The sequence below is a fragment of the Mirounga angustirostris genome, unplaced genomic scaffold, assembly GCF_029215605.1.
Source record: "Mirounga angustirostris isolate CCGP_5_RB_7025 unplaced genomic scaffold, mMirAng1.0.hap1 SCAF_15, whole genome shotgun sequence".
In the NCBI taxonomy this organism is placed as follows: Eukaryota; Metazoa; Chordata; class Mammalia; order Carnivora; family Phocidae; genus Mirounga; species Mirounga angustirostris.
The window spans coordinates 74474245-74500420 of record NW_026991723.1 but is presented as its reverse complement, the minus strand read 5'-3'; the positions used below and the strand labels follow the sequence as shown (position 1 = coordinate 74500420).

General features: G+C 55.3%; 1 protein-coding gene across 1 annotated transcript; it reads left to right on the top strand.

Moving 5' to 3' along the window:
- Window positions 1-11136: 11136 nt before the first annotated feature.
- Window positions 11137-18206, top strand: KIF12 (kinesin family member 12). The gene is made up of 19 exons (XM_045881866.2): window positions 11137-11162; window positions 11233-11298; window positions 11394-11472; window positions 11667-11794; window positions 11909-11984; window positions 12367-12501; window positions 12668-12803; window positions 13646-13737; window positions 13885-14065; window positions 14750-14868; window positions 14951-15055; window positions 15614-15710; window positions 15794-15884; window positions 16092-16178; window positions 16559-16646; window positions 16718-16816; window positions 17394-17494; window positions 17590-17708; window positions 18037-18206. Exons 1-19 carry the CDS (start codon window positions 11137-11139, stop codon window positions 18174-18176), a joined length of 1965 nt encoding a protein of 654 aa, XP_045737822.2. The 3' UTR covers window positions 18177-18206.
- Window positions 18207-26176: the final 7970 nt, after the last annotated feature.

Sequence of the window (26176 nt, the reverse complement as noted above, 5' to 3'; positions counted from 1 at the left end):
TCAGGTATGCCGGGCCTCACAAAGGCACACTGAGCCCGGCCTGCGTCGTGAATTCCAGAGCCCTGGCCCAGGGAGTTGGACGTTTCCTTCTCAGCCCCTGCTGCCTGGCTGGGTGACCCTGGGCAAGTCCCTTATTCACTCTGGGCCTCCTTGGTCTCCCTTGTCCGTCAGGTCTACACTTCACCGCTCAAAGCGTGGTCCATGCACCAGCCACAGCAGCAGCATCCCCCGAGAGCTGGTGAGAAGGGCAGACTCTCTGCCCAGATCTGCTGTCCTTGAATCTGCATCTGAGGATCCCGGGGGTGATGCGTGCGCACAAGAAGGTTTCAGAAGCATCCCATGTGCGTCCCGTGCCCCTCCACCACCATTGGGGCCTGTCACAAGCCTTAACCAGCCTCAAGCAGGCAAAACAAGGCTGTGTGGCCCTGTGCTTCGTGACCCCAGGCGTGGGGCCCACGGGGCGTGCTCAGGAAATAAGTGAATGAACAGAAAAGTACATTGTCCGAGTCTGCAGGCTCGTGCTAATGACAGAAATTCGTCCTCTTCGAATATGAGACATTGTGAAGAACAGTCCATTCCGTTGTTCAGAAGGTCAGAGGGCTTTGGAAGGGAGCTTCTAATGTCACGGTGGGGTGAGCGTCTTGTCCTCTGGAGATAGGCAAGCAGAAACAGGAGGACGTGTGAGGGCAGTTGGAGCAGGCTCTGAGTGCGTGTGTGAGGGACATGCCTCTGGGCCGAGGAAGAAACTGGAGGGAGCGTGACGTCACAACCGAGCATGCTCACAGCGGGCATGCTGAGTTCCAATGCCGTCCATGCAGTGGGGATGCGGGCGAGTGCCTTCCTTTCCCTTTCATTTGTTCGTGGGATAAACCTTTATTCTAGGTGTCAGACCTTCTGCTGGAGCTCGGGACATCATGGTCAATAAAATAGGGAGGAGACACAATCAACAAATACATTTCTAAAAAACACAAAATGCTGGAAAGGAAAAAGAGGAGGGTGACAGAGACAAGGTGTATGTACAGGGGTGGGGGAAAACCTATGAGTCAGGGGAGTCAGGAAAGACATCACTGAAAGGTGACTTTTTAAATTGAAACCTGAAGACAGAGGAGCCAGCCCTGTGAGGAGCTGAAGGAAGGGCACTCCCAGCAGTGGGAACGGCATGTGCAAAGATCCTGAGGCAGAAAATATTCGATGCTTGGAAAGGAGGTCAGCGTGGCAATAGCATTCCTCATACGAGAGGGAGAGGAGCCTGTGGGGGTGGTAATTTCCCCCTTGCAGACTTGCTGGGTGGGAGGATGGCACAAAGTAGGTGCTCGGAGCGTAACTTGTCTGCTCTTACCTGATTTTCAGCCCCCTGTGGCTGCATCAGGCCCCTATCGAGACAGCGGTCTACTCTTGCTCTCGGGAGCAGCAGGGGTAGGGCCTCAGCCTGGGCCATGGCAGAGGACAGGGTCAGCTGAGCTGGAGGGGGTTGAATGAGCTGCCTGTGTACATCCTGGCTACCCACATCATACCTTTTTTGGGAGGGGGTGGCCTGCCCTCTCCTGGGACACTCTCCTGGCTTTGGCTAGCCTAGGTGGCTTGGACAGATCTCTGACCCCCTGCCTAGCTCTCAGCAGCCAAAGGCTGGGAGCACAGAGTCCTCTGGCCAGCCCACAGCCCACTCCTGGGCCAGCCCTTAAGTACCAGGCTGGAAATAACCAGTGCTCTCCGCCCCTGGGGGCTGTGGGCTCGCCCACCACAGGGGCCGAGGTGGCTGGGCAGAGTGGGGCAGGAGGGCTGTCCCAGAGAGGTCTTTTGGATTCCTCCAGCTGGGAGGCCCCTTCTCTCAGTCTGTGGCTGGGGAGGGGGATGACAAATTGGTTCAAATACTAGATTTGCCACTGACTCACCAGGAGCCCTTCAAAATTATATATAAATAGCAATTTGAGCCTCAGTTTTTTTTATCTATAAAATGGAGTTGGGGTCCCTGGGTGGTCCAGTCGGTTAAGCATCTGACTATTGATTTCGGCTCAAGTCATGATCTCAGTCAGGGTCATGAGATCGAGCCCCGCGTCGGGCTCTTTGCTCAGGGGGGAGCCTGCTTAAGATTCTCTCTCCGCCTCTCCCTCTGTCCCTCCCTCTGCTCGCACTCTCTTTCTCAAACAAATAAATAAAATCTTTAACAAAATAAAATAAAATGGAGTTGATCACCCTCTCCAAGGGTTGTTGAGGGAATTAAATAAACCGTAACTGTAAATTGTAAAGTGTAAAGTACAATGCACATGGAAGAGTTCGTGTTTGGGGGAGGGCAGTTCGTGTTGTATTCAAGGTCATGAAAAGACAGTTCTGGTGGCTGGTCCCTGCTCTACCTCTGGATAGACCACAGCACTTCTGAGAGCCTCAGTTTCCCCAGTTGTAATCTGGGTCCTTGTCCCTACCTCAAAAGGTTGTTAGGATCTAATTGATTCAAACAACATATGTATTGAGCACCTACTGTGTACATTGCTCATGGCACTCGAGACATCTCGCACGGGTTAGGTCTTCTTTCCTTCTTCGACTTCAGGGAATCTTTTCCTGAGGACTCAAGATAAGCCAAGGATGTACTCAGAAAACCCGACAAAGGACGGAGTGGGAGAAGGATTCTGGGTCTCAGACATGGGCCCCATGGTCAGGTTGCTGGTCAAAAACCTGCTTCAGTCTCTTACTGTCCCAAGTTACTTAGCCTTTGCAAGCCTCAGTTTCTCCATCCATCAAACAGGGAGAATATGACTACCACAGAAGTCTACTGCGATGATTAAACTACATCAGTGGGAGGAGAGAGCTCAGTCCTTGGCCCGCTGTAATTCGTAACGTCTGCTGCTATTAGAAGGGTGAGCCAGTAAATACTCATTCATTGTCGTTGGCCGAGTGGTAGTGTAATAGTAATAGGATAAATACTAGTAGTAGCCGTAGTAGTGATGGCGGAAGGAGAAGCACTAGGAGGAATCGCAGTAGAAGGACTACTAGTAGAAGTACTAGTTGTACTAGTAAACGGTGATAGCAATAGTAGTAGAAGGACTAGTAGTAGACCTACTAGTAGGACAGTAGTACTAATATTGCCCAAGTGGGCACAGGTGCCAGGGGCGAGGTAGTAAAGCCAGGAGAATCGGCCCCTTTAAATCCTGGGAAGCAGGGACGGGGTCCCGTTCATGGAGAGGGGTCCGCAAATATGGAGCTGGAAAGAAGAAAGGAAGGGGTGCAAAGCCTTAGAACCTGGTATGAATCAAATCCTTCCGGTCTCGGTGACAACGTGACTCTGTCTCTGGGGCAGTCTTGGGGTTGCAGGGGCTGCATGCCCCACCTCCAGCTTCCTCCAGGGAGGCAGGGACAGTGTTTGCTCCCAGCTATTCCAGAGCCCTGGAGCAAGCAGGCTCTTGGGTGCCTCGGGTCCCCCATCCTCCTCACTGACACACGGGGACACTGAGGCTCTGGGGGTGTGAGTGTGGTGGCGGGAGGGGCACTGTTCTCCCTAGGTAACAGAACAGGGATGATGCTGTACACTTGGGAACGTGTTTCTGTTGCTCCAGTGGGACCAGCTTTGAGGGCTTGGCTTATGTGGAAGCCCCAGCTCCGTGGCCTAGCTTCTCGGCTGCCAGAGGGGCGAGTCAGCAGTGGGGCCTGGCACCCACCCAGGCCTTGGGAACTCAGTGTCCTCTCTGCTGATACAGTGGGTGGGGCTTCCTAGGAAGAGCCTGAAGTATCCCAAGAAGGGGGCAACAGGGCATCCCCAGGCTCTGCTCATCCAGAAGAGTGAGTAAAGATAAGTTCTTAGCCAGGACTGTTGCCCAGACTTCCACGGAAGCTTCTATCTTCTGGCAGTTTGGAGGATAATCCCATCGATTCTGGTAAGCAAGAGTTTGCTCTTCAACTTGCTCCACCCCTGGGCCTTTGCTCAGGCCATTCCTGTGGCCTGACATGCTCTGCTTCTCCCTTCTTTCTGCCCCAATTTCTACCCATCTTTTAAAGCCTGTCCCAACACCACCTCCTCCAGGAAGCCTTCCCAGATTCCCCAGCCCTTGTTTTCTGGTCAGGATTCACTTTCCTCGCTGTGTTCCCATGCCATTTGGTCCCAGCTGCCGTGAGTGTTCCGTTTAACAGGCATGCCCTGAGCACCTACTCAGATTCACTGATCAGTCCCTGCCCTCAGAGAGCTTAAAGTTCTCTGAGGCAGACAGATGTTGACAACCCAACTCCACCTTAGCCAAATGGGTAAAGGTCATGCGGTTGGTAGGCCTGGGAGGCTGTAGGTCCTCAGAGGAGTCCTTCCGATCCAGGAGGGCTTCCTGAGAGAGTACACAGCCACTGTGTTCATAACCAAATGACACAGTGGATTGTTAGCACCTCGTTTGTGATCCAGCACATAGTAGGTGCTTTGGGCATGCTTAATTAACATTCAAATTGAATATGCAGCTGCTCACACATTGGATAGCTCCCTGCCACCTGTATGGAAGAAACCTAGGAGGGAGGAAAAGTCTGGAAAACTCTTAATGGATCCCCATAGGCCTTGCAGGCAGGGCCTGTGGGCAGTTCTGCTCTGTTTGGCCTAGAAATTCTCAATGGATTCCAAGCTAGAAATGAAAAAGAGGGAATCTGAGGATGGCAGTGACATGGCTCATCAGGAAGTTTGGTCCCAGGAGAAAAGGTATACTAGAAAAAGCTAACACAAGGTCTCTAAATGCCCATCACAACCCGAGAAATCACTCTCAGTATATAGGGCCCAACACACACGCTAGATGGAATGACTTTGGTCATTACGAAAAATCGAAAGCAAAGCTGTTGACCCTGCTGTGCATTAGAATAATCTGGGGTGCTCTGAAACCACTGATGTTCAGGCCCCACTTGCAAACCAATTAATTAGAATCTCTGGGGTTTGGGGATTCTGACTCCAGGGGTGGAGCTCCACTGCCTTAGAGTAGCATGGGACATTCCCCAGGGAAGAAGGCAGGGCAGTGGGAAAGCCAATATGGGAGCATGTTTCCGCAGAGATGGCTGGACTAAGGCAAGTTATGTTCTTAAAAGATCAACTTCAGTTATCCAAGTTCAGCTTTGCAGAACAGCTTACAGAAGGAAGCTGCAGAGAGCAGAGGACAGAACACAGGCTCTGGAGACAGACGGATCCGCACTACACCACTTAGTGGATGTGTGACCTTGGCACGTTATTGAATATCCCCAAGCCTCAGTTTTACCACCTGTAAAATGAGGACACTCCCAGTTCCAGTCCTAGAGGGTTGCTTTAAATTTCAATTATAAAATGAAGTAGAAAAAGTGCCCAGCGTTCAATAAGTATTAACTCCCAATCCTCTGACCCAGAAGGTTCCAGACACAACGAGGCATCATTGTGCAACAGATGGTACTTAACACCCTTTCACACTCTTACGTAGCAACATTACTCTTTTTAGATGAAAACATCCAGCTCATAGGTAAGTCATTCCTGGCTGAAGCTGACTCAGGGCAAACTGTTTACATTTTTAGGGAGAAGAGCCGAGATCCTGGAAACAGCAGGGAATTTAGGCAACCCTGGGTCCTTGGATTTCACAACTATTCCTAGAGGTTCATCTTCACCAAAAGACAAAGCTTGGCTTCAGGATGCTTCATTTCCTCTTGCTGGACCCTCATGTCTTCATCAGACAGACAGACAGCGGGTATGTGTCTGTGCCAGGCCTTGTGCTGTGCGTTGGGATGGGCCCCCTACCCTCACCAAACTCCTTGTCTAGTGGGAAGCTGGGCACGGCTGCCAATACCCACCATACGCAGCGAGAGAAGCCATGCGAGGTTTCAGAGGAGCAGAGGCACGTATTTAAGGGGAGAGAGTGGTGGCCTGGGGGTGACAGGAGTGTTTCTATGACTCTCTGTACCTCGATCTAAAATCACTGTTCCTCACCACACCTGTATCGGGCCCCCTTCGGTTTTCCCATCTGCAGATGGGGCAGGGGACCAGATAGAAGTCAATGCAATAATCCCTTAAGGTTCCTGCTTTGGACAATTTTGTGGAATGAGTCCCATAGCCCACATTCACGTTTTAATTAAAGATTACATCAAGCTCTGTTTGGAAAATTTCACAACAAGCCTTGGACCCATCTGGCTTTTCCTCCACTGGGGGGGTGGGGGTTACAAGAGGAACAATGAAAGATGAGTGTCATGTGATAAAAGGAGAACTTTCTTCCTCACCATCTTCTTCTCATCTCTGTCCCACCTCCATCCTGTGTGAGGTCGTCCTGCAGGGTGTGAGCCCCAGACTGGGCTCAGCCTCTTCCCACCAGGGCCTCAGTCTCTGTACCTGACAAATGGGGACGAGCACTCCGTGAAAAATGTGTTGGACAGAGCAGAGGGCGTTGACACTTGGGTTTCCAGGGGCCCGGTGGAGCCTGTCCCCCACCCTCTGGGAATTCTAAATTTGTAGCAGATAGTTGGGTCCGAGAGGCCAGCTTGGCTGGAGCTGAAAGAATGTCACCCAGCTTCTGGGCACATCTGAGAGCAGCTTTGTGGCAGGAGCTGATGATCTCCATGATAAATGAGCCCTAAATGAATCATTACATCATAAGGTTGAGTGCTTGTGGTTAGCCTTGTGAGGAAGGGAGAGACGGAGGTTAGGGAGGGATGCAAGGATGCACCCAGCAGTCTGCCCACCAGGCTCCCTTCCTCCTTCCTGGCTCCTTCCCTTCCTTCCACCAACATTTGCTGAGCCCCTGCTGTGTGCAGGGCCCTGTGCTGGCTCAGAGATCACAGGGATGAAGCCGACATAGTCCCTGCCCCCCAAAAGATAGGAGGCACAATCCAATGTGATCAGTTCTGTAACAGAGGGAAGTCCAGGAGGCTGTGGGGACAGGGTGACTCCAGGCTGACCTGGGGGGTAGGGGCCCGGGGAAGGCTTTCTACAATACAGCTTGCGGGACAAGCCCACCAGGTAGAAGTGAGCATTCCTGGCAGAGGGAATGGCAGGGGCAAAGGCTTAGAGGAGTCAAAGGGAAGCCTAGGGAAGCTTTGGGCGGGAGGTGCAGGACTCAGGGGTGGAGGGTGGGGGGTAGAGGAGAGGGACAGTCAAAGGGGTCAATAGGAGATAGAGCCTGAATGGCCTTAAGTCCCAGCCTAGGTAGCTCAGACTTCATTCTGAGGCCCTAGGGAGTCAGGGTAGGGCTTTCTCAAGGGGGATGTCTAAGGCTGAAGTGGGAGCAGGGGTGTGTGGAGGAGAGTCCCTGATGGTTCAACATGGCTTTTATTCACTCCCCCGGGAAGCGCTTCTTGAGGGCCTGCTCACCCCTCTCCGTAGCACCAAGCTGGCTAGCCCCTTCACAGGGCACAGGCTAGGGGAAAACGTATGCAAAGAGCCTGGCCTCGCTTGACAAAACTCCTTTGTGACAAGCCCTCGGGCAATGGTGGCACAGTGCTCTGCTGCCCCCTAGTGAGGTCTGGAGATGCACCCCTGCGGGGTCAGCCAGCTTCTCAAATACGCTGAGTTTCCTCCGCTGACTTTCTTCCCTCTGCCCCTCCCTGGACCACGAGAGTCCCACTCCTGCCGGGGCACTGGTGCAGTTGGGGAATAGAGGACAGGCCCAGGACAGGGGGAGGAAGGGAGGAGGACACAGAGGGATTCAGCCCCAGCTGTGGACGGGGGCCCAGGGGTTGTGTCCTTTAACTTTCTCAAATGAATAGAGATGGTGTTGACTCCTATCACTATCGCGATGGTCATAGTCATGACGATGGCAGGACGGTGGCGGGGGAGGGGGGCAGGGACTGCTATTTCTGTAGCTACTGGTGGTGATGGTAGAATTGGGGCGATGGTGGTGATGGGATTACAGTGATGGTAATGAGGACAAGGATGGAAGTAGGGACAGTGGTAGTGGGGACAGAAGTGGTGGCTCATATGGCTGGATTTCCTTGTCCCTGTCCTTGAAGCATACATTCAGCTCTCCCAGGCACACTCCTAGGAAGGGGGACTTCTGGATCATGGGATAGGCACACGTTTAGCTTTACTAGATAAAGCCAAATAGTTTTCAGAACACGGTTGTCCTTACACTCCCACCTGCCATGTGGGGGGGTTCCAGATGCTCCACATTCCCACAACACACTTAGCATTGTCTGTTTGGTTCACTCGTGTAGCTCTCACATGCCTGGAAGCCTGGCACATAGAGGAGGCTTAATGAAAAACTCTGCTGAAAGAATTCACAATTTAAGAGGAGCAGATGTTGGGGCACCTGGGTGGCTCAGTCGTTAAGCGTCTGCCTTCGGCTCAGGTCATGGTCCCAGGGTCCTGGGATCAAGCCCCGCATCAGGCTCCCTGCTCCGCGGGAAGCCTGCTTCTCCCTCTCCCGCTCCCCCTGCTTGTGTTCCCTCTCTCGCTGTGTCTCTCTGTCAAATAAATAAAATCTTTAAAAAAAAAAAAAAAAAGAGGAGCAGATGTTCTTACTCGCTGTTAGAGAACAGAACCAGAACCTTGCTCTCGCTTGCAGACATCCAGCCAAGTACACGTTCTGACCCAGGTTGTCAAAGTCACGCCAAACAGCCCATCACACCCCATCACGCACATATCCCTTGTCTTGGCATTTTTCTCAAAATCTCTTCCATGTGGGGGCACCTGGGTGGCTCAGATGTTTGAACGTCTGCCTTCGGCTCGGGTCGTGATCCCGGGGTCCTGGGATCGAGCCCCGCATCGGGCTCCCTGCTCGGCGGGAAGCCTGCTTCTCCCTCTCCCACTCCCCCTGCTTCTGTTCCCTCTCTCGCTGTGTCTCTCTCTGTCAAATAAATAAATAAAATCCTTAAAAAAAAAAAAATCCCGGGGGTGGGAGGATGGGTTAGCCTGTGGTGGGTATTGAGGAGGGCACATTCTGCATGGAACACTGGGTGTTGTGCACAAACAATGAATCATGGAACACTTCATCTAAAATTAATGATGTAATGTATGGGGATTAACATAAGAATTAAAAAAAAATCCCTTCCGTGTGGCTCATCTCGGTCCAGTTTGAAGAGGGACAGCACTCTGGTTAAACCAAAGCACACAAAGATGCGCATGAGTCCTTAACTCTTTTAGGGACATTTAAAGGAGCAACCTGCTCTCTTGCTGGGTCTACAACTGAAAGAGGCAGGTTGCCATCACAGACAGCACCCAGACCATCAGCTGTTCATAGCTCCAGGTTTTATTCAGTTCCGCCACTCACGGCTGCTTTCCCTTCAGACAACCTCTCCTGTCTGCCTCTCTTTTCTTCCATTTTTTTTTTTCATCTGCAAAACAGGAATAGTAATTCTTGTCCTCACCACCTCAAGGATTTAAAAAAAAAAAAATGTAACAGATTAAGGACCTTCCCAGTTGAAAGAAATCTTGGAGATCATCTAGGGACTTTAATTTTGCTCTTAGATAATTCTTTACAATTTATGAATTCCTTTCAATTACACGGTCTCATCGAAAGCTCAGGACAACTAGGTGACATCATTCATCTCTTTTCATAGGAAGGAAACAGGTTAAGAAAGGGAGAATGAGGGCGCCTGGGTGGCTCAGTTGGTTAAGCGACTGCCTTCGGCTCAGGTCATGATCCCGGAGTCCTGGGATCAAGTCCCACATCAGGCTCCTGGCTCAGCGGGGAGCCTGCTTCTCCCTCTGACCCTATCCCCTCTCATGCTGTTTCTCTCTCTCTCTCAAATAAATAAATAAATAAATAAATAAATAAATAAATAAATAAATAAATAAAAGAAAGGGAGAATGACTTGCCCAAGTGGCAGGGCTGGGGGCAGTGGCTCTTTGCTCTACCTAACTCTCCCTATAGATCCAGCTAGAAGGCCCTATGACCAAAAGGTTAACCGGCTCTTGCTTGTACTCCTCCAGTGCATGGGGAGCTCACATCCACCCAAGTTAAACCGGTCCCTAGTTGGGTGGCTCCGATAGTTGGCTATTATTTGTGGTGGTAGAGAGCACGTTGCATTGAAGGGGGGGCGGGGTGATCATTAAGGCTTTCATCCTAATGTGTGTCAGGGAGGAGGAGTTTACGGAAATATTCAGAGAATATACAGAGACAGCCAGCATGGCAATAATAATAGCAATACCTATCTGATAGTGTCACTTCCCTGTTTGTAACCCTTCAATGGCCTCCGGGTTCCCTGAAGAGGGAGTCCAGACAGACTCCTTCACGTGCCCTCCATGAGCTTGGTCCAGTCTCAGACCACCTCTACATATCTCACACATTTCCCCACCCCACCCAGCCTTCTTGCAAGGTGTTCCGTCTGCCAAGAACACCCTCACCTACCACCCTCACCTCCCTGCTCCTACAGGGCTCTGAACTACCCTCTGCCCAAATCCCTGCACACTAGACTGTTCTTACTTGTGTCCCAAACTAAGACTACCGGATTCCTTTGCCCTGGTGCCCAGCATGGAGACTGTCCCTGAATGGGTGATTGCCCCACCCCAGCACCAGCGCAGATAGCTCTGCTGCTCCTGACAGCCAGACCAGGAGAGGGTTAAACAACTTCCCTGGCCTTAGATCAGCCTTGGCTTTGGAGAGGCAGGTGGCCCAGCGTTTAACCAGAGTCTTCCTGGGCCTTTTGTCAGCTGGGCTCAGGAACTCAATCCAGCCAGGTCCTCTGAGAGCTGAAACCTGGGCCCCTCTCACTCCTTTAGGCGCCCGCACCTCTTCCTGGGCCCTGGGGTACCAAGTAGCTGGAGCTGCCAGGGTGGGGAAGCGAGGGAGGAAGATTACAAAGCTGGAGGAGGTGTAGGTGGAGAGTAGGAAGGGCCTGGTCCATGCTCTGCCCAGCCTTGCTGTATGGCCCTGGTTGAGCCCTTCCCGCCCCTGCCTCCCTATCCCCATCTGTGTACAGAGGAGTCTGGTCTGGGTGGTCCCTCCTGATAGGAATGGACAAGAGCAAGGGATCCTCAGACTCCAGAACCCCCTAGCTAGGGGTCCCTTTGCTGGAGACTTTTTCCACCAGAGGTGGGGGTGGGTAAATCTTTAACTAGCTAGCGCTGGGGAGGCTGGAGCCTTTCCGGATGGATGGCTGCCTGAGAAGGGGGAAAGGGGGTGGGGGGTGTAAGGTGTGTATAGCCAGTCCCAGTGTGGTGGAAAAGGGAGGGTAGTGGAGAGAGAAAGGAACCAGACTCGGGCGGAGCTGACTCCGTGTGCAAAGCAGGACATGGAGGAACGCGGGTCTCCCGACGGGTAAGCACAGATTCTGGGAGGTTCGAGGAGCCTCTGGGCTCAGGGAGGGTAACTCCCGTTGCTGCCACAGGGACCTCGCGCGGAGCCTGGAGCAGGGGCCGGAGGGGCCAGAAACGCCCATCCAGGTGGTGCTCAGGTAGGTATAGGTTGGTTGAGGGGTGGGGGAGGCGAGCGAGGACGGGACCGATGGCGACAACGGGATGGACCATGCGCCTTCCCAACGGACCCCAGGGTGCGTCCCATGAGCGCCGCCGAGTTGCGTCGAGGGGAACAGAGCGCGCTGCACTGCTCGGGAACCCGGACTCTGCAAGTGAGGAACCCCTCGCCCCCTCCCACGCCCCCCCCAACCTACCTGAAGGCCCCTCCACCCCTTCCCCGGGGCAACTTTGTCCCAGGCCCCAGCCTCCCCCGACAACCCCGTGAGCCCCGCCCTCCCAGCGGGCCCCGCCCTCCCAGCGGGCCCCGCCCCCAGCGGGCCCCGCCCCCTGCCGCCCCCTCCCCCAGGTGAGCCCCCCGGGCGGCGGCCCGGACGTGGCGTTCCGCTTCGGCGCCGTGCTGGACGCGGCGCGCACGCAGGAGGACGTGTTCCGGGCGTGCGGCGTGCGGCGCCTGGGCGAGCTGGCGCTGCGCGGGTGAGTGAGGCCCCGCTGACGGCCCGCGCCCGGGGACAGCGCCCCGGCCCTCAGCCTGCCCCCGCCCCCCCGCCGGCCGCCGCCTGCGTCCAGCCGCGCCCCTGCCGCCCGCAGCTTCTCCTGCACTGTCTTCACCTTCGGCCAGACCGGCTCCGGGAAGACCTACACCCTGACCGGGCCTCCTCCGCAGGTGGGCCGAGCGCAGGTGCAGCGGGGAGGGAACGGGAGACTCGAAGCCCTGGGGAGCCGCAGGTGGCGCGCCCTTCCAGGGGGAAGGGCCTGCGCGCCGCCCAGCCCCGTTTATTTGCGGACGGGGAAACTGAGGACCGCAGAGGTGAAGGTGCCTGCCCAATATGGAGCCACTTTTATCCGCTTTACTTAGTAGCTCTCAGTTCTTTCATCTGTAAACGGAAGTGACAGTTCTGACCGAGGATTGCCGGCGATGTTCTACGGGAACTTGGCCCAGTTCCTGGCGCATACTGGGGCAGTCCTCTACAGAGGGTAGTTATGACTGCTGCTTTGTGCTCGGATGATCATGATCCAGTCTCTGGCTCCGCTGTTTCTGCCCCCAGGGCGAGGGTGTGTCCGTACCCCCCAACCTAGCTGGCATCATGCAGAGGACCTTCGCCTGGCTGTTAGACCGGGTGCAGCACCTGGGCGCGCCTGTTACACTCCGTGCCTCCTATTTGGAGATCTACAATGAGCAGGTGGGGGACTGAGATGACTAGACAGCCCTCAGGAAGAGGAGGCATTTCTTTCCAAGGAGCACGGGTCAAGGGACAGAAGAGGCTGGGGGACTGTTGTCGGTAAGGGCTGGGGGTGGATGGAACGTGGGCTCGGGGCCCCTTCCCTCACCTACCACCCTTATCTCAGGTTCGAGACCTTCTGAGCGTGGGATCTCCCCGGCCCCTCCCTGTTCGCTGGAGCAAGACCCGGGGCTTCTATGTGGAGCAGCTGCGGGTGGTGGAGTTTGAGAGTCTGGGGGCCCTGATGGAACTTCTGCAAATGGGTGCGTGCTACTTCAGGGGTGCTTTGGGGTACGGGGATGCCCGTTCCTCAGCTGTTCACTGACTGCACCCCGAGCCCCTGGCTGGAGCTGTGGATTATGATGATCCGCGTGGGAGAAAAGGGCCCGCAAAACCAACAATTCAGACACAGCCCAGAGATGTTCACCCCACCCCACACCAGGCTTGCAGATTTTGCTGTCCAGACTCTTGGAATCCTGATGATGGGCTCATGATTGGGTAGAGTGGAGTCAGGGTCATGGTCTCTCCAGCCCAGGGCCTCTGCCTTGGTCAGGCCCCATCTTTGCCCCCTGAGGAGGTCTCTGCACCTCAAGGCTCTCCCCTTCCAGTCTGTTCCCCTACATGCAGCAAACTACATCCCTCTTCCTCTCCAGACCCCTAGACCCTTCCAGTTTCTTAAAGGTAAAGGTCATACCTCTTAGGCTAGCCTGTGCGGTCCTTCTCTTCCAGCCTCATTCATTCATCAAATATTTATTGAGCACCCACCCTGTAGCAGGCATTGGGGACGCTGGGAATCTGGGTTCTGGCCCCAAAGTTGTGCCCAGAGCTGAGCTTTCTGTCTGAGTTTCTCTCTCTCTCTCCATAAGGCAACGGGAGAGATGTCCATAAAACGTGAATTCAGCAGACGTTCCTCTGTTCAGTACTCTTCATCTTCCTTACACATGTCCGTGCTAGAGGCAGACCTGGCAGCCCCTCATTCCCCTTTCCTGCCTCCGTGCCTTTGCACAGGCCGGCCCCTCTCCCAGAATGCCCTTGCTTCTTTTTCTTCATTAGTGACGACCTGCTCTTCCTACCAGGTCCGTCTCCTGCCATTTTCCCCCTCTAGGTCTTAGCCGCCGACGGAGCTCAGCTCACACCCTGAACCAGGCCTCCAGCCGAAGCCATGCCCTGCTTACGCTCTACATCAGCCGCCAAACTGTGAGTGTCCCCACGTGGGGAAGGAGCTGGCCCAGGGCCACCCAGCAAGGGTCTGCCTCTGGATGTGGAAAGCGACTTGGGCATGCGCCAGAGGTAATAGTGGAAATCGTTGGCTTTGTGACTTTGGTGGGGATGGCTCCTCCCGAGTCCCCATCGAGCCCTGATTCCCCTGCCCCACAGATGCCTCCAGGGGCCCCTGGGGAGCCCCCCGTGGGGGGGAAGCTGTGCTTTGTAGACCTGGCTGGCAGTGAGAAGGTGGCGGCCACAGGATCCCGTGGGGAGCTGATGCTTGAGGCGAACAGCATCAACCGCAGCCTGCTGGCCCTAGGTGAGACGTGGGGCCAGCTGGGCGGACTTCCCGTGTCCCTCCCCTGAGCCTGGCCCAGAGCTGTCCCCAGTGGGGGAAACCAGAGGAGATGTAGTGTGGGGAGTCAAGAGCTGTGACCCAGGAGCCACCCGCTGCCTCCTGGTCTCACCGCGCTATTGACTGGTACCTCCCCTCTTAGAACTTTACGGGTCTATGAACACTGAGGGTTTATAAAGGTACATGTTCATTTGAGAGGTAGAAACACTCGAGTGCAGAGGATGAGCCCTCAGACATTCAGCCTGTCCCATGTGCACTTGGGAAGACTGCGGTCCCATGAGGAGAAGGGAAGTGACTTTCTTCCCACCCCCACCCCAGGTCACTGGGCCTTGAGGTCCCTTACTCTGTGGTATGCGTGGGGAGATTTTCAGGGAACTCTTTTTCATTTCCTGAGCCCCTGCTGAGTGCGAGGTTCAGGGGTGGTCGGCTTCTTTGGCGGCACTGGGGATCAGGGGTTGGACAGGGCCATCTCTGCCCTCAGGAGCCCCAGTCGGGTGGCAGAGACTGGTCTGACCGAGTAACGAGATCTTGTAGAAAGACAGATCTTCGAGTCACACAGACCTGGGTGGAGATCCCAGCTCTGCATGTACCAGCTGGGTGGCCTTGAGCAAGAGCTGTAACCTTGCTAGCCTTGTTGTCCCCACCCAGGTCACTGCATCTCCCTGTTGCTGGACCCACAGAGGAAGCAGAGCCACATCCCCTTCCGGGACAGCAAGCTCACCAAGCTGCTGGCAGACTCGCTGGGGGGACGTGGGGTCACCCTCATGGTATTCAAGAGGGTCTGGCAGGGAGGAATGGCTCCTGAGGAGGGGGTCCCGGAGAGGAACACTCAGGGGCAGTCCTCCCCAGGTGGCCTGCGTGTCCCCTTCAGCCCAGTGCCTTCCTGAGACTCTCAGCACCCTGCGATATGCAAGCCGAGCCCAGCGCGTCACCACTCGGCCACAGGCCCCCAAGGTGAATGGAGGGAGACACAGGCAGAGCAGATGGCTGGGGATCAGGCAGTAGCTGGAGCCTGAGTTGGTGTCATGAGAAGTCTGGGACTGAGTCAGAGTTGGAATTAGAGTCAGAATCCTGGTGATGGGGTCATGATTGGGTAGGGTGGGGTCAGGGTCATGGTCAGGGTTAGGGCATGTCTGGGGGTCTGGTCTGATTTGGGATATGATTCAGGGGATAGCCAGGGTCCCAGTTGGTACCATGCTTAAGTCTGAGTTGAGTTCGGGTCTGACGTAGTGTCTCGTTTGGGGTCAGAATCTGGGCCAAGGTTTGAACAGACCTGAGTTTAATGTCGGACTTGGAGCGGGTCCAGCTTAGAGTAGGCCCTCCAGGCATACAGCTTTGATACCAATAGGACCAGGTGCCTCCTCCAGGCGGATGTAGCCTTGTACTGGGATGCGGGCTGGCCAGTGAAGCGTGGGCTGGATTTGAGGCTCTACTCACCCACCCCTGGAAGCCCTTGTGCAGTGCACAACTTGTACAGCCATAAGCAGCAGCTCTGGGCCTCTTTCTCTGCAGTCGCCTAAGCAACCCCAGCGTTTGGAGATTGAGATACTGCAGCTCCAGGAGGAGAACCGTTGCCTGCGGTCCCAACTGGGGCAAATAGACCCCAAGGGTATGAGCTGCCTGGAGGCAGGGGTGGGGTGAGGGTAGGATCTGGGGCTCCTGTGGATCCAGCCGTCTTCCCCTTCCCTGCAGCCTCAAGGCTCAGTGGGGCGCGGGTGGCCTGGGCCCAGCGGAACCTCTATGGAATGCTACAGGAGTTCATGCTGGAGAATGAGAGGCTCAGGTAGGGCCTGCCTCAGCCGGGGGGACTCTGTGCCCCACCCCTCCCCTCTGGGCTGCTCTGCCAAGCTGCGCCGCTCCCTCGTCCGTGCTACCCTGCTGTCCCCCCTTGCCTCCTGGGGCTCGTACTCCCCCGCAAAGAGGAGGGCTAACTGATACCCCTCCTGGTAGCTCTGCCTCCCGTCACCTTCCTGGGGCCCGCTCTTCCCAGGAAAGAAAACAGCCAGCTGCAGAGTAGCCGGGACCGGGCCCGGGATGAGCAGCGCATCCTGGCCCAACAGGTGCAGGAGCTGGAGCGGTGAGCACGGCTGCCAGCCCGGACACAGGCTTGGGACAGAGGGCAGGTGGGAAAGGGTGGCTCAGTGAAATGGGCAAGAGTCTGGACCCAGACTCCCTGGGTTCGAATTTCAGCTCTGCCACTTACTAGCTGTGTGACCTTGGGGGAGTCATTTTACCTCTGCCTGCCTGGGCTTCCTCTTTTATAAAATGGGGGTAATACAGTGCCTACTTTATAGGGTGGTTGTAAAGTTAGGATTGAATGAGCTCATATGTCAGTCCTTGAGAACGGTACCTGGCATGGAGTAAGTGCTCCCTGAGTGTGTGTTAAAAGGGGGGACGTGGCGGCCAGCCTGGTGTTGGTTTGCGGGCTGTAGGCACAGACCCCCCTGTTCTCCCCAGGTGCCTCCTCTGTGCCTGCTCTGATCACCAGCCCTACCCTGGCCCAGCCCCGTGTCTCTGTGTAATGGTGCCGGCTCCCCCATGCCACGTGAGTCTCTGCCCGGCCGGGAGGGGTGAGGAGCAGGACCGGCGCAAAGCTTCTGACATGCTCTCTTGCAGGCCCTGCCACCCCTCTGCTCCTGCCACCGCCTCTGCCCCCTGTGCCGAGCACCACTGGCCCACTGGGCCTGCGCACAGGGGGAGCACCACCTGCCCCAGGTAGGACAGGCGGAGGGGAGGGGAGTGAACGGGGGAGAGCTGGAGACTTTGATCCAGGGGGTCAGCAGCCCGGGAGGCTCCGGAGTTGCAGGGTCCCAGGCTGGATCACGCGATGAGGGGCCAGGCTTGGGCTCCCGCCCAGGGTTCGGAAAAGCTGGTTTGCTTGCCTCGGCCTCCTCCCCACCCTGCCTTCTTTCAGGAACTCATGGAGCCTCACTCGCTCATTCCCCCGTCCACTCACACATTACTCATTTATGTCTTCACTCACATGTTCATTCACTCGCTTGGTAACTCTCCCCGGAGCTCCCAGCTTTGTGCCAGCCCTGTTTCTGGGCACCGGGAATCCCGACAGACACCAGACACGGTTCCTGCCCTCAGGGAGTTCCTGTCTCCAGAGAGGACATTCCAAGGGCTACCCACTGCCCACAGAAAAAGGGACCAAGACCCTGCGCCTTTATGTGCACCTGATATTCTTGGCGTCCCGTGGGGGCAGGCGTGGCAGAGATGGTGGTGGCACCAGGAAGGTGGGGCACGTAGAGGCAGGGTCACCCAGTGTGGGCTCTGGTCTTTCCTGCAGGTGTTTGGCCCTAAGGCCCCAGGTGGCATGCCCCTCGCTGCCCAGCCCCCACCCTGGGCACCCCCATGCAACCCTGGCTCTGCCAAGTGTCCGAGAGAGAGGTGGGCCAGCCCTGGGGCACTGGGACACGGGAGGAGGGGACCGGGCCTGGGAACTCGAGGGCTCACCTCCTACCACCCAACCCACCCTGGCCCAGGAGTCCTAGTGACTGGACTCAGACCCGAGTCCTGGCAGAGATGCTGACGGAGGAGGAGGTGGTACCCTCTGCACCCCCCTTGCCCATGGGGCCCCCGAACACGTCACCAGTGCTGAGAGGTGAAGAAGAGAGAGAGGGAGGGGCCCTTCGTGGGGGTTTTTTTTTGTGATCTTGGGCCAGAACCCACCCTTTCCAGGCCTTAGTCTTCCCATCTCTGAAACAGGGTGTGTGTTGAGAGGCGATTTGTAAGATCTTTCCAGTTCCCAAACTTGGAATTCTCTTCCCGGGGCCACCTGTATGTCCAGATGTGTGCAGGAGCCCGTGGTGTATGTGGAGGGGGAGGGCAACCACCCGAGGCTTCCCCAGAGGGTGTTGGGACACTGATAGGTCCGGGTGGGGAGGGGCCCAAGGGGGCACAGGCCTCGAGTCTCACCGTGTGCTCCTCAGGTGGGGCTGCAGTTCCAAACCTGGCCCAGAGACTGGAGGCCCTCAGGGACCAAATTGGCAGCTCCCTCCGTCGCGGCCGGAGCCAGCCACCGCCCAGCGAGGCTACACGGAGCCCCAGCCGAGTCCTCCCTCCCTGCTGAGGGCAAAGCAGAAACCCGGGAGACCGCCGCCGTGTGACCTTGGTCTGGGCTCTGCACTCCCAGGCTCAGTCCCCCCATCTGCTCAGTGGGGATGGCAGCTGCTGGGCAGAGGGGAGTTCCTGAGGGCCGCGGGTAGGGGCTGGTGGGCAGTTTGGGGAAGCAGAGGGAGGGTGCTGCCCCGGACTGTGAGAGATGAGACTGGATTTGGGAGAAGCCAGGCAGCAGGTGATGAAATAGACAAATAAAGAGAGGTGTCAACTCCGAGTGTGGCGGGTCCTGTCTCCGGACGTCAGGCACTTGTGCGCGGTGACATCCCAAAGAGGAGGGACTCTCAGGGGAGCCCGAGGAGGAGGAAAGGACTCTCGGCAGCGGTGCATGCCCCTGCTGATCAGAAATAGTCTGGGTTGCCATCTCCTTCGTATATGATACAAATTTTAATTGAGCAACTGCTACATGTACAGGGCAGACGTGGGGAAATCAAATGGTGAGCGTCTCCACGCGGGAGCATGAGGGAGACCAGTTCCAGCTGACCTTTGTGCGGGCTGCCTGCGTGCTGGTGTTGGAGGGGTCATGAGGTCTGAGTTCTGATGCCACAGGCTTGCTGGGACCTTGGACAGGCCTTGAACCCTCCCTGGATCACTTTATGGTATTCAGCCAATTAGATGGGGGGTGAGGTTCCTTGTCTGTGGAGTTCAAGTGAGGGTCAGGAGGTGAAGAATATCAGGATCCCAGTAGGATGCAATGGGTCTACAATTAGGGGGAAGTCCAGATGTGACATGAGAAATTGGAGGTGCTAGTGGGAGGACCTCATTAGAGAAGGAGTCACAGGACTAATCTAACTCTTCCATTTTATAGTTAGGGAAACTGAGACCCACAGGGCTCATTCCTACCTTTGTTCGCTCATGCATTCATTCAACACTCCTGGCATTGACGCAAACCAGGGTCGTGAACAGGACTGACAAGGGACAGGCTGGCTTTGCCCAGGAAGCTCACAGCGGCCAGGTATTGAAAGGCAAGATGTGTGACTGGGCATTCGGGTTGTCCAACAGTGGAGACTTAGTGGAAGGCCAGTGGAAGGAGGCGGAGCCCAGGACGTGGGGTGACGACCAGAGGCCACAGGCCACTGGGCCCCGCAGAGTGGTCTTGGTTAAGTCTGCAGACTGAACCACACAGGAGCACATCTCGCCTCCTCACTTAACCATGAGTGATCCTGGGCAAATGATTTCACTGCTCCGAACCTGAGTCCTCTCATCTGCAGGATGGCTACAATCGTAATACCCCCTCACTGGACAGTTGCCGGGATTAAATCCACTTGTGAATGGAAAGAGTACAGCATGAGGCTTTGCTTGTTGCAGACGGTTTAGCCAGAAGCAACTTTCAGTCAATATGACCATTTGAGGAAATCGATGATCTGGGTTCAAAAAAAATTCATTCCACAAATCCCTATGGAGAACCCCCTTTGGGCCAGCTTTGAACAAAGCCTAAGAACCCTTAGCGTCACCGAACACAGAAGACAAGAAAAAGGGCGGAATAGAGGGAACTTGGTGATAAATGCCATGGAGCAAAATCTAGCAGGGAGGTCCATCTGCCAGGGTGGGTGCACTTTTAAATAGGGGGGCGCAGGTGACATTCATGCAGAGACCTGAAGGAGGGGAGGAGGGTGAACCTGGTTAGTGCCATTTCTACTCTAAGTAATTGTGGTGTCACCTGAGCTCCAGTGGCTCAGCAGGCTCGAGCCTGGGCTCCTCCCCTCCCCAGAGCCCTTCTCTCTCTTCGGTCACTGTATGGAGGCCCTGCTTGCTGGGAGGTCTCCAGCCCCCCGGCGGGGAAGGCCCCTGGCACCAAGCGTGAGAGCTTTCCTCAGCTGCCTCGGGAGGGTGGACAGGGACCACCCAGGGGGACCCTGGCTATTGCGGGTTCATTTCGTGTTTGGATGACTCCTTCTTCCGCTGGAGCCAGCCATGATTTTCCAGTTTCCTAGTTCCAGCTCGGCAAAAGCCCCACTTACTTTCCCCCTCTTCCGGCCTCAGTCTGTCCGACTTACGGCTGTGAGAGCCTTTCTGAACCTCAGGCTCCTCCTCTATAAGGTGGGGATAAGATAGGTTTATCCTGTGAGAAGTTACTAAGCGCTCATAGAGGATAGGAGATGAGGATCAAAAGCAACTCCATATAAACTGCTGAGGACAGAGCCTGGCACCAGTCAGTGCTGCATAAATGCTGATCGTTATTACTGTTGTTATTGATAACGGACGCTCTCAGCACACGCGTGCAGCGTTCCCATCCTTGCAGGAGAGGAATTGTCACGATCTGCTCCCTGGTCATTTCAGACTCATGAACGGGTTGCTAGCCACCCTGCCGGCTCCTTCCTACGAGGTGACTCTTCGAACGTGGATTCTTATGGGGAGAGAGTGGTCATCCAGGACTGTCGCCCCGTGCAAGAGCCAGGGAAGAGGCCCCGCTGCTCTGCCGGGGCTAATTGAAAGACATTCATTTGTCTTCACTGAAGGAGGGCCAGGGGGACTTTCCAGAAAGTCCAGCTTGCCTCGAGGTTTTGGCAGAGAGCTATTTTAGTCCATCTGAGGACATTGGGTGATATCAGCTTGGTCAGCCAAGAGTCAGGGCAGGTCCCTGGAGGTCCTGCTTTAATGGACAGATAAGACCAGCCTGCAAAGAGCAGGAAAATGCCTGTGTCCTCTTCCTGGACACAGGCCAGTCTTTGGACATTCACTCCTTTAGGAAAACTGTTTCTTCAGTGGCGCAAAGGGAGCCGGACAGCAGGCCACAAGCTCTGTCCCCTGGGTCTCAAGGGCACTCAGCTCCAGAGTGTCTCACTTTGCGAGCTGCTTCTCCAGGCTAAGCCTTCCTCTCCCACAGTCAGGAAGCTAGACTGACAACATCCAAGGGCACTCTTCACTCCGCTCTCTTCAAGGAGCGAGAACATGACCTGCCCTTCATCATTTCATTCCTCTACACCCCATGGGCTCCTCTTAACCCCATTTAACGGAGGGAAAAACTCAGATCCTGAAAGGTGAAGTCACTTAGGATCACATAGGCAGGAAGGGGGCACAGCCGTGACTGGGACCCAGGTCTGTCTGGAAGCCAAGTTCAACCGCCTGACCATCACTCTGCTAAACGAAGCTTGGGAGTCCTCCCACCCATGGCACACAGACTAATCCAAAACTGGGGACACAAGGAAATGCCACCACCGAGCAAGGCTCTTTGCCTTTTGGACTGTGTCCTTGAGCTTTCCAATCATTCGCTGATCATGATTTAAGGACTTGGAGTAGTGATTCCAATCTTCTAGCCTCCCTCAGCTGCCTTGTAGTTGGGTGGTCCTTGGGGTCTGACCTACATTCTCCTTCACAGCTCTAAGGAAGTCAGTTGGTATGTGTTCACTGAGCACCTACTAAGTGCCCGGCATACTGCTCAGCCCCAGGGAGGAAGGGATGGGTCAGGTCTTGGTGTGGCAGGCCCGGAGCATGCTCTTGGCTGGGGAAAGGAGAAGCAGGCACGTGTAAGCCTGACTCCTGCAGTGAGGAGTCCAGTGGAGGGAGATGACCCACCCCTCTGCTCCAGCTGTCTGAAAGAACAGGGCCCAAGGTCCTGTTTAGGAGGGGACAGGGTCTGGGAGGTAAGCAGAGTGATGCACGTGTCAGGGAGACAGATCTGAGTTTGAATCACCACTCATTAGCTGGGTGGCCTTAGCACCTGTTCACCTGAGCCCTTAGCCTCAGTTTCCCTATCTGTAAAATAGAGCAACCGTTGTAGTAAAGTGGTGGAGCCTTCATGGGAGGATTCAGTAAGATGTGCTTGTGGGGCGCCCGGCCTGGGGCCTGGCAAATGGTAGGGATTGAATCTGCCTTTGTGGCACCCAAGTCTGGTTCACCGGGAGAACCTTCCAGGAAACTGTTTCTAAAAGGGCCCCATCTGAGCATCCAACTCTGTAGCTAGGCGGGGTGTGGCAAGGTAGAGGCTGAATGCTCTACACTCCCCAGGGGATTTGAGGCAGTCCCGGGGCAAGGAAGGCCGGCTTCTAGCGCTGGTTCTACCACTTCTATGGGCCTTTGCTCTAGGCCTCTGGCTCCTGGTCTGTGTGGAACCATCAGCAAACCTGGGTGGTCTTTCTAGAAGTTCTCTGCTGCCCTCTAGTGGACATGGGGCACTCTCACCTCTCGGCAGTGTAATTCCTGCATTTCTGGGGCCCTTACCTGGTACCCCACACTGTGCTAAGTGCCCGTGAGGATGCAGGCCCCTCCAGTGTGTACACTTGGGGAGCAGGGAAGATGCTCACAAATGTCCCTCCCTGAGCTCTTATATCAGCCACGTCCAGTGAGCTACTTTAGCCTCGTTTGCAGGTCTAGATAAGAAAGGTGGGCTCAGGGAAGGAAAAGCCTGCCCCCCACGGTCACCCAGCAAATCACAAGGGCTGGGACTCAAAGTTGTAGATGGCCTAGCTCTTTGGGATGGGTGGGGAAGAAGTAAAGCATAGAAACAGCTGAGCAGTGGAAGGTCCCCTCTCCTGACGCTATTTATGGAGTCCAGGTGCTGCCCACCTCCAATTTCACCATGAGTGGGCAGGCCACACTCTGAGTTCAGGGGAACTGCGCAGAGTCAGGTGTCTGGGGCAAGGCCTGGGACTGGATACCTCCTCGTGGGGAAGGAAGGACCCCGCTATCCCATTCCACCAAGGCCCGAACTCTGACCACGCCCTCTGGTCTGAGTCCTACCCTGTGGCCTTGATGTCCCTGTTGGTCCTTCCTCCTCTCTGGAGAACCTTATAGGGAGTTGTTTTCTGGCCCTCACTTCCACTCCCTCTTCATGGATCTCTCCCGATTACAGATCTGATGGGCCATTCCCTTCTGAAAACCCGCCAGCACTCCCCATCCATTCCAGATTCATGAGCAGACCTTTGGGCTGGCATCGCAGTCCTACGTGCTGGGCCTCAGCCCCCTCCCCAGCCTCGCTCTCGCTACTTGCCTCCCCCCGCACCCCCCACCCAAGCTCCAGCTCCGTGGTTTGGATGGTTGGTTGGTTGCCTGGTTGGTTTTTGCTTTCCAGATGCATCATTGTCTCACCACCTGCCTCCTCTTCGCCTCCAATGGTGCTGTCCCTCGGTCTGGAGCACCCTGTCCTCCCTCCACAGGCCCCCTTGCACTTTTGTCTGGCAAACTCCCCAGCAGGTTAGACCCCCCTCCCCTCCCTCTGCTCCCCCATCACTGCAGTGACCATCTGTCTTACCGTCTTCTCCTCCCCACCCTGCCCCCCATGGGGAGTGAGCTCTAGGAGGCCCTTTATGTGCTCCATCGTACCCCCAGCACCAAGCACCCTAGCTCAGCCGTAAGCTGGGTGACCTTGAACAAGTCCTGTTCCCTCCCTGAGCCCCCATGTGTTCATCTGAAAATGACCCTCCATTCCTGCCGTACCTCCTGGATGGGTAGGCCCTCCCCCTCCACTTGGGCTGGTTCTGGAGGTGGGCCTAGAGCCTCCACCCTCCCGCCCTAATGGCCAAAGGGGGAAGAGGGGTCAGCATCCCCAGACCACTAATGACCTTGCATCCTGCGGTCCAGGGTTAATTTTTTAAAAAACAGCTCAAAGTCCAGGTGGGCTTTGGAAGAGTTTGCTCTCTCTGTTTGCTCTGGTTAATCATCTCAGGATAGCAAACATCCCTGGAGACAGGCAAGGAGATCAACATCCAGGCCTCTGCCCTCCCCCCAGGAGAGGCCATGTGGCTGAATGAACAGTTCTGTCCTAAAGAGGCCAGTATTTGTCTTTACCCCTATGTGCCCCAGCCTTCCCACGGGGCCAGTGGTGTTGACAATCCTAATGCAGACCTGCTGGGAGGAGCAGAGGAGCCGTCGTGGGGCTGTGGGCAAGCTTCAGAGAGGGCTCTATTCCTTCTGATTGATTGATAGTGTTTTCACTCTCATACCAGCTCAGTTTCCCCCCACACAGAAAGCTGGAGTTCATCACCAGGTAGGACAGTGGACAGTTTACAGAGCACTCTGACCCACTGCCTCACTTGACCTCTTGGCAGACAGAACAAGGACTGTTATCTTCAGTTTATAGATGAGGAAAGTGGGCTTCAGAGAGGGAAAGTCCTCTGCAAAGTTAGTGGAAAAGAAGTCAGGGCTTCTGCTCCCAGTTCTCTGAATGCCTCTTACAGCAGACTGTCTTCCTCCTACCACCACTAACCAAACCATGAAAGATTGAGGAACCTTGTGAACAAGAGGGAAGGTAATTGTCCCAGAAATCTAAGCTGAGATGGTTGGTGTGATTAAACTTGTAACATGGCTTTGAGCTTCCTGGCAGCCAAAGCAAAAAGGAAATGCCATCAGTAGCCAAGCTGTTGGTGATGGAGCAAAGGAAACACTCACTTAGGAATAGAGACATATTTGTACCTGGTACTGGTGAGAGATGAAGGTATTGGGTGGCTCTTACAGAGGGACATGACACACCATTTACTGGTGCCACTGGGGGGAGGGGGGTCTCCTGGATTCTCACATGAACATGGCTCTTGCTTTTGAACCCCCTATCTGAAGGGGGCATGCCCAGCCGTAACAGGGGCCTTCTGTGAGCATGGAATGTTCCATGTCAAGAACAGGGAAGAAGTAAGGACAGCGACTCTGACTGCTGGAAAACAGAGCTTCACCGAGAGGGTCCACCGTAGCACTGGCAAGAATTTGAGCTTTGGAGACAAACAGACCTACGTTTTTAAAAATTCTCTTTGAAATTGTTTAATGAACAGTATACCGTTTCCTAAGGCTGCCGTTAACAAAGTATCACAACCGGGTGGGTTACAACAACAGAAATGTATTCTCTCCCAGTTCTGGAGGCTGGAAGCCCGACACCAGACTGTCAGTGGGCCCACAGTCTTCCTGAAGTTTCTAGAAGAGAATCCTTGCTTGCCTCTTCCTAGCTTCTGGTGAGTCCCAGCAGTCCTTGGCGTTCCCTGGCTTGTATGTAGCTGGCTCCCGTCCCTGTCCTGGGCTTTTCACATGGCCGTCTTCCCTGTTCGTCCCTCGGCGTCCCTCTGCATCTGAGTCTCCCTCCCCTTTCTCTTATTAAGACACCAGGCGTTAGATGTAGGGCCCACCCTTATCCAGTATCACCTCATCTTAACTAATTGCCTCTGCAGATGAGGTCACATTGAGGTCCCAGGTGTACACGAATTTTGCGGGGGACACTGTGTTCAACGTGCTACAAACACATTCACCATTTACCACGTGCCAGACGCTGCCCTAGGGCTTTTGCAAAGCTTCGTGCCCCTGACCTCACAACAGTGCTGTGAACCAGCAGCTGGCGTCCCCATTCACTGATGAGGAAGCCCAGGCACTGGGAGGACATGTCACTTGCCCAAGGCCAGCACGGGATGCAGGCTGGCTCCTGAGTTTGTGCTCTCAGCTGCCACCTGCTGCCGCCTGTCCCAGCAGCTCTGCTTCCCAGCAGGGAGCCCCGGGGCAAGGCACCCTACCTCTCAGAGCCTCAAGTCCTCTGTCTCTATTCTCTGTTTTTCTTAACGATTTTACTTATTTGAGAGAGAGAGAAAGAGAGCGCGTACTGATCGCGCGTGCCCAAGTTGGGGGGAGGGACAGAGGCAGAGGGAGAAGCAAACTCCCTGCTGAGCAAGGAGCTGGACACTGGACTCAACCCCAGGACCCTGGGATCATGACCTGAGCCGAAGGCAGCCGCTTCACCGACTGAGGCACCCCCCAAGTCCCTTGTCTTTAAAGGGGGCAAAACAGCACCTACTTTCTAGGGTTGTTGTAGGGATTGAATTCCATTCTGTGGCACATGTAAAGTGTTGCTACAAAGCTGGTTTGGAGCAGGTGCTCAGGGAACGGAAGCTGCTGTGGAAATCATCATTATTATTCCTACTATTATTTGCTAGGACTCCAGGAAGCCAGGGGTCAGAGGGAACTCTGGGGACAGGATGCCTGAGTTCTCATCGGGGCTGTGCCTTTAGACCCCCCCTCCCCCGCCCCCCACCGTGGTCTCTGCTA

Excerpts from the sequence above, each read along its gene's own strand:
- KIF12 (XM_045881866.2), top strand. The coding sequence starts at position 11,137 with ATGGAGGAACGCGGGTCTCCCGACGG. Across the intron at positions 11,299-11,393 it reads CCCATCCAGGTGGTGCTCAG|GGTGCGTCCCATGAGCGCCG; the intron begins GTAGGTATAGGT and ends AACGGACCCCAG. Across the intron at positions 16,817-17,393 it reads GGGAGCACCACCTGCCCCAG|GTGTTTGGCCCTAAGGCCCC; the intron begins GTAGGACAGGCG and ends TCTTTCCTGCAG.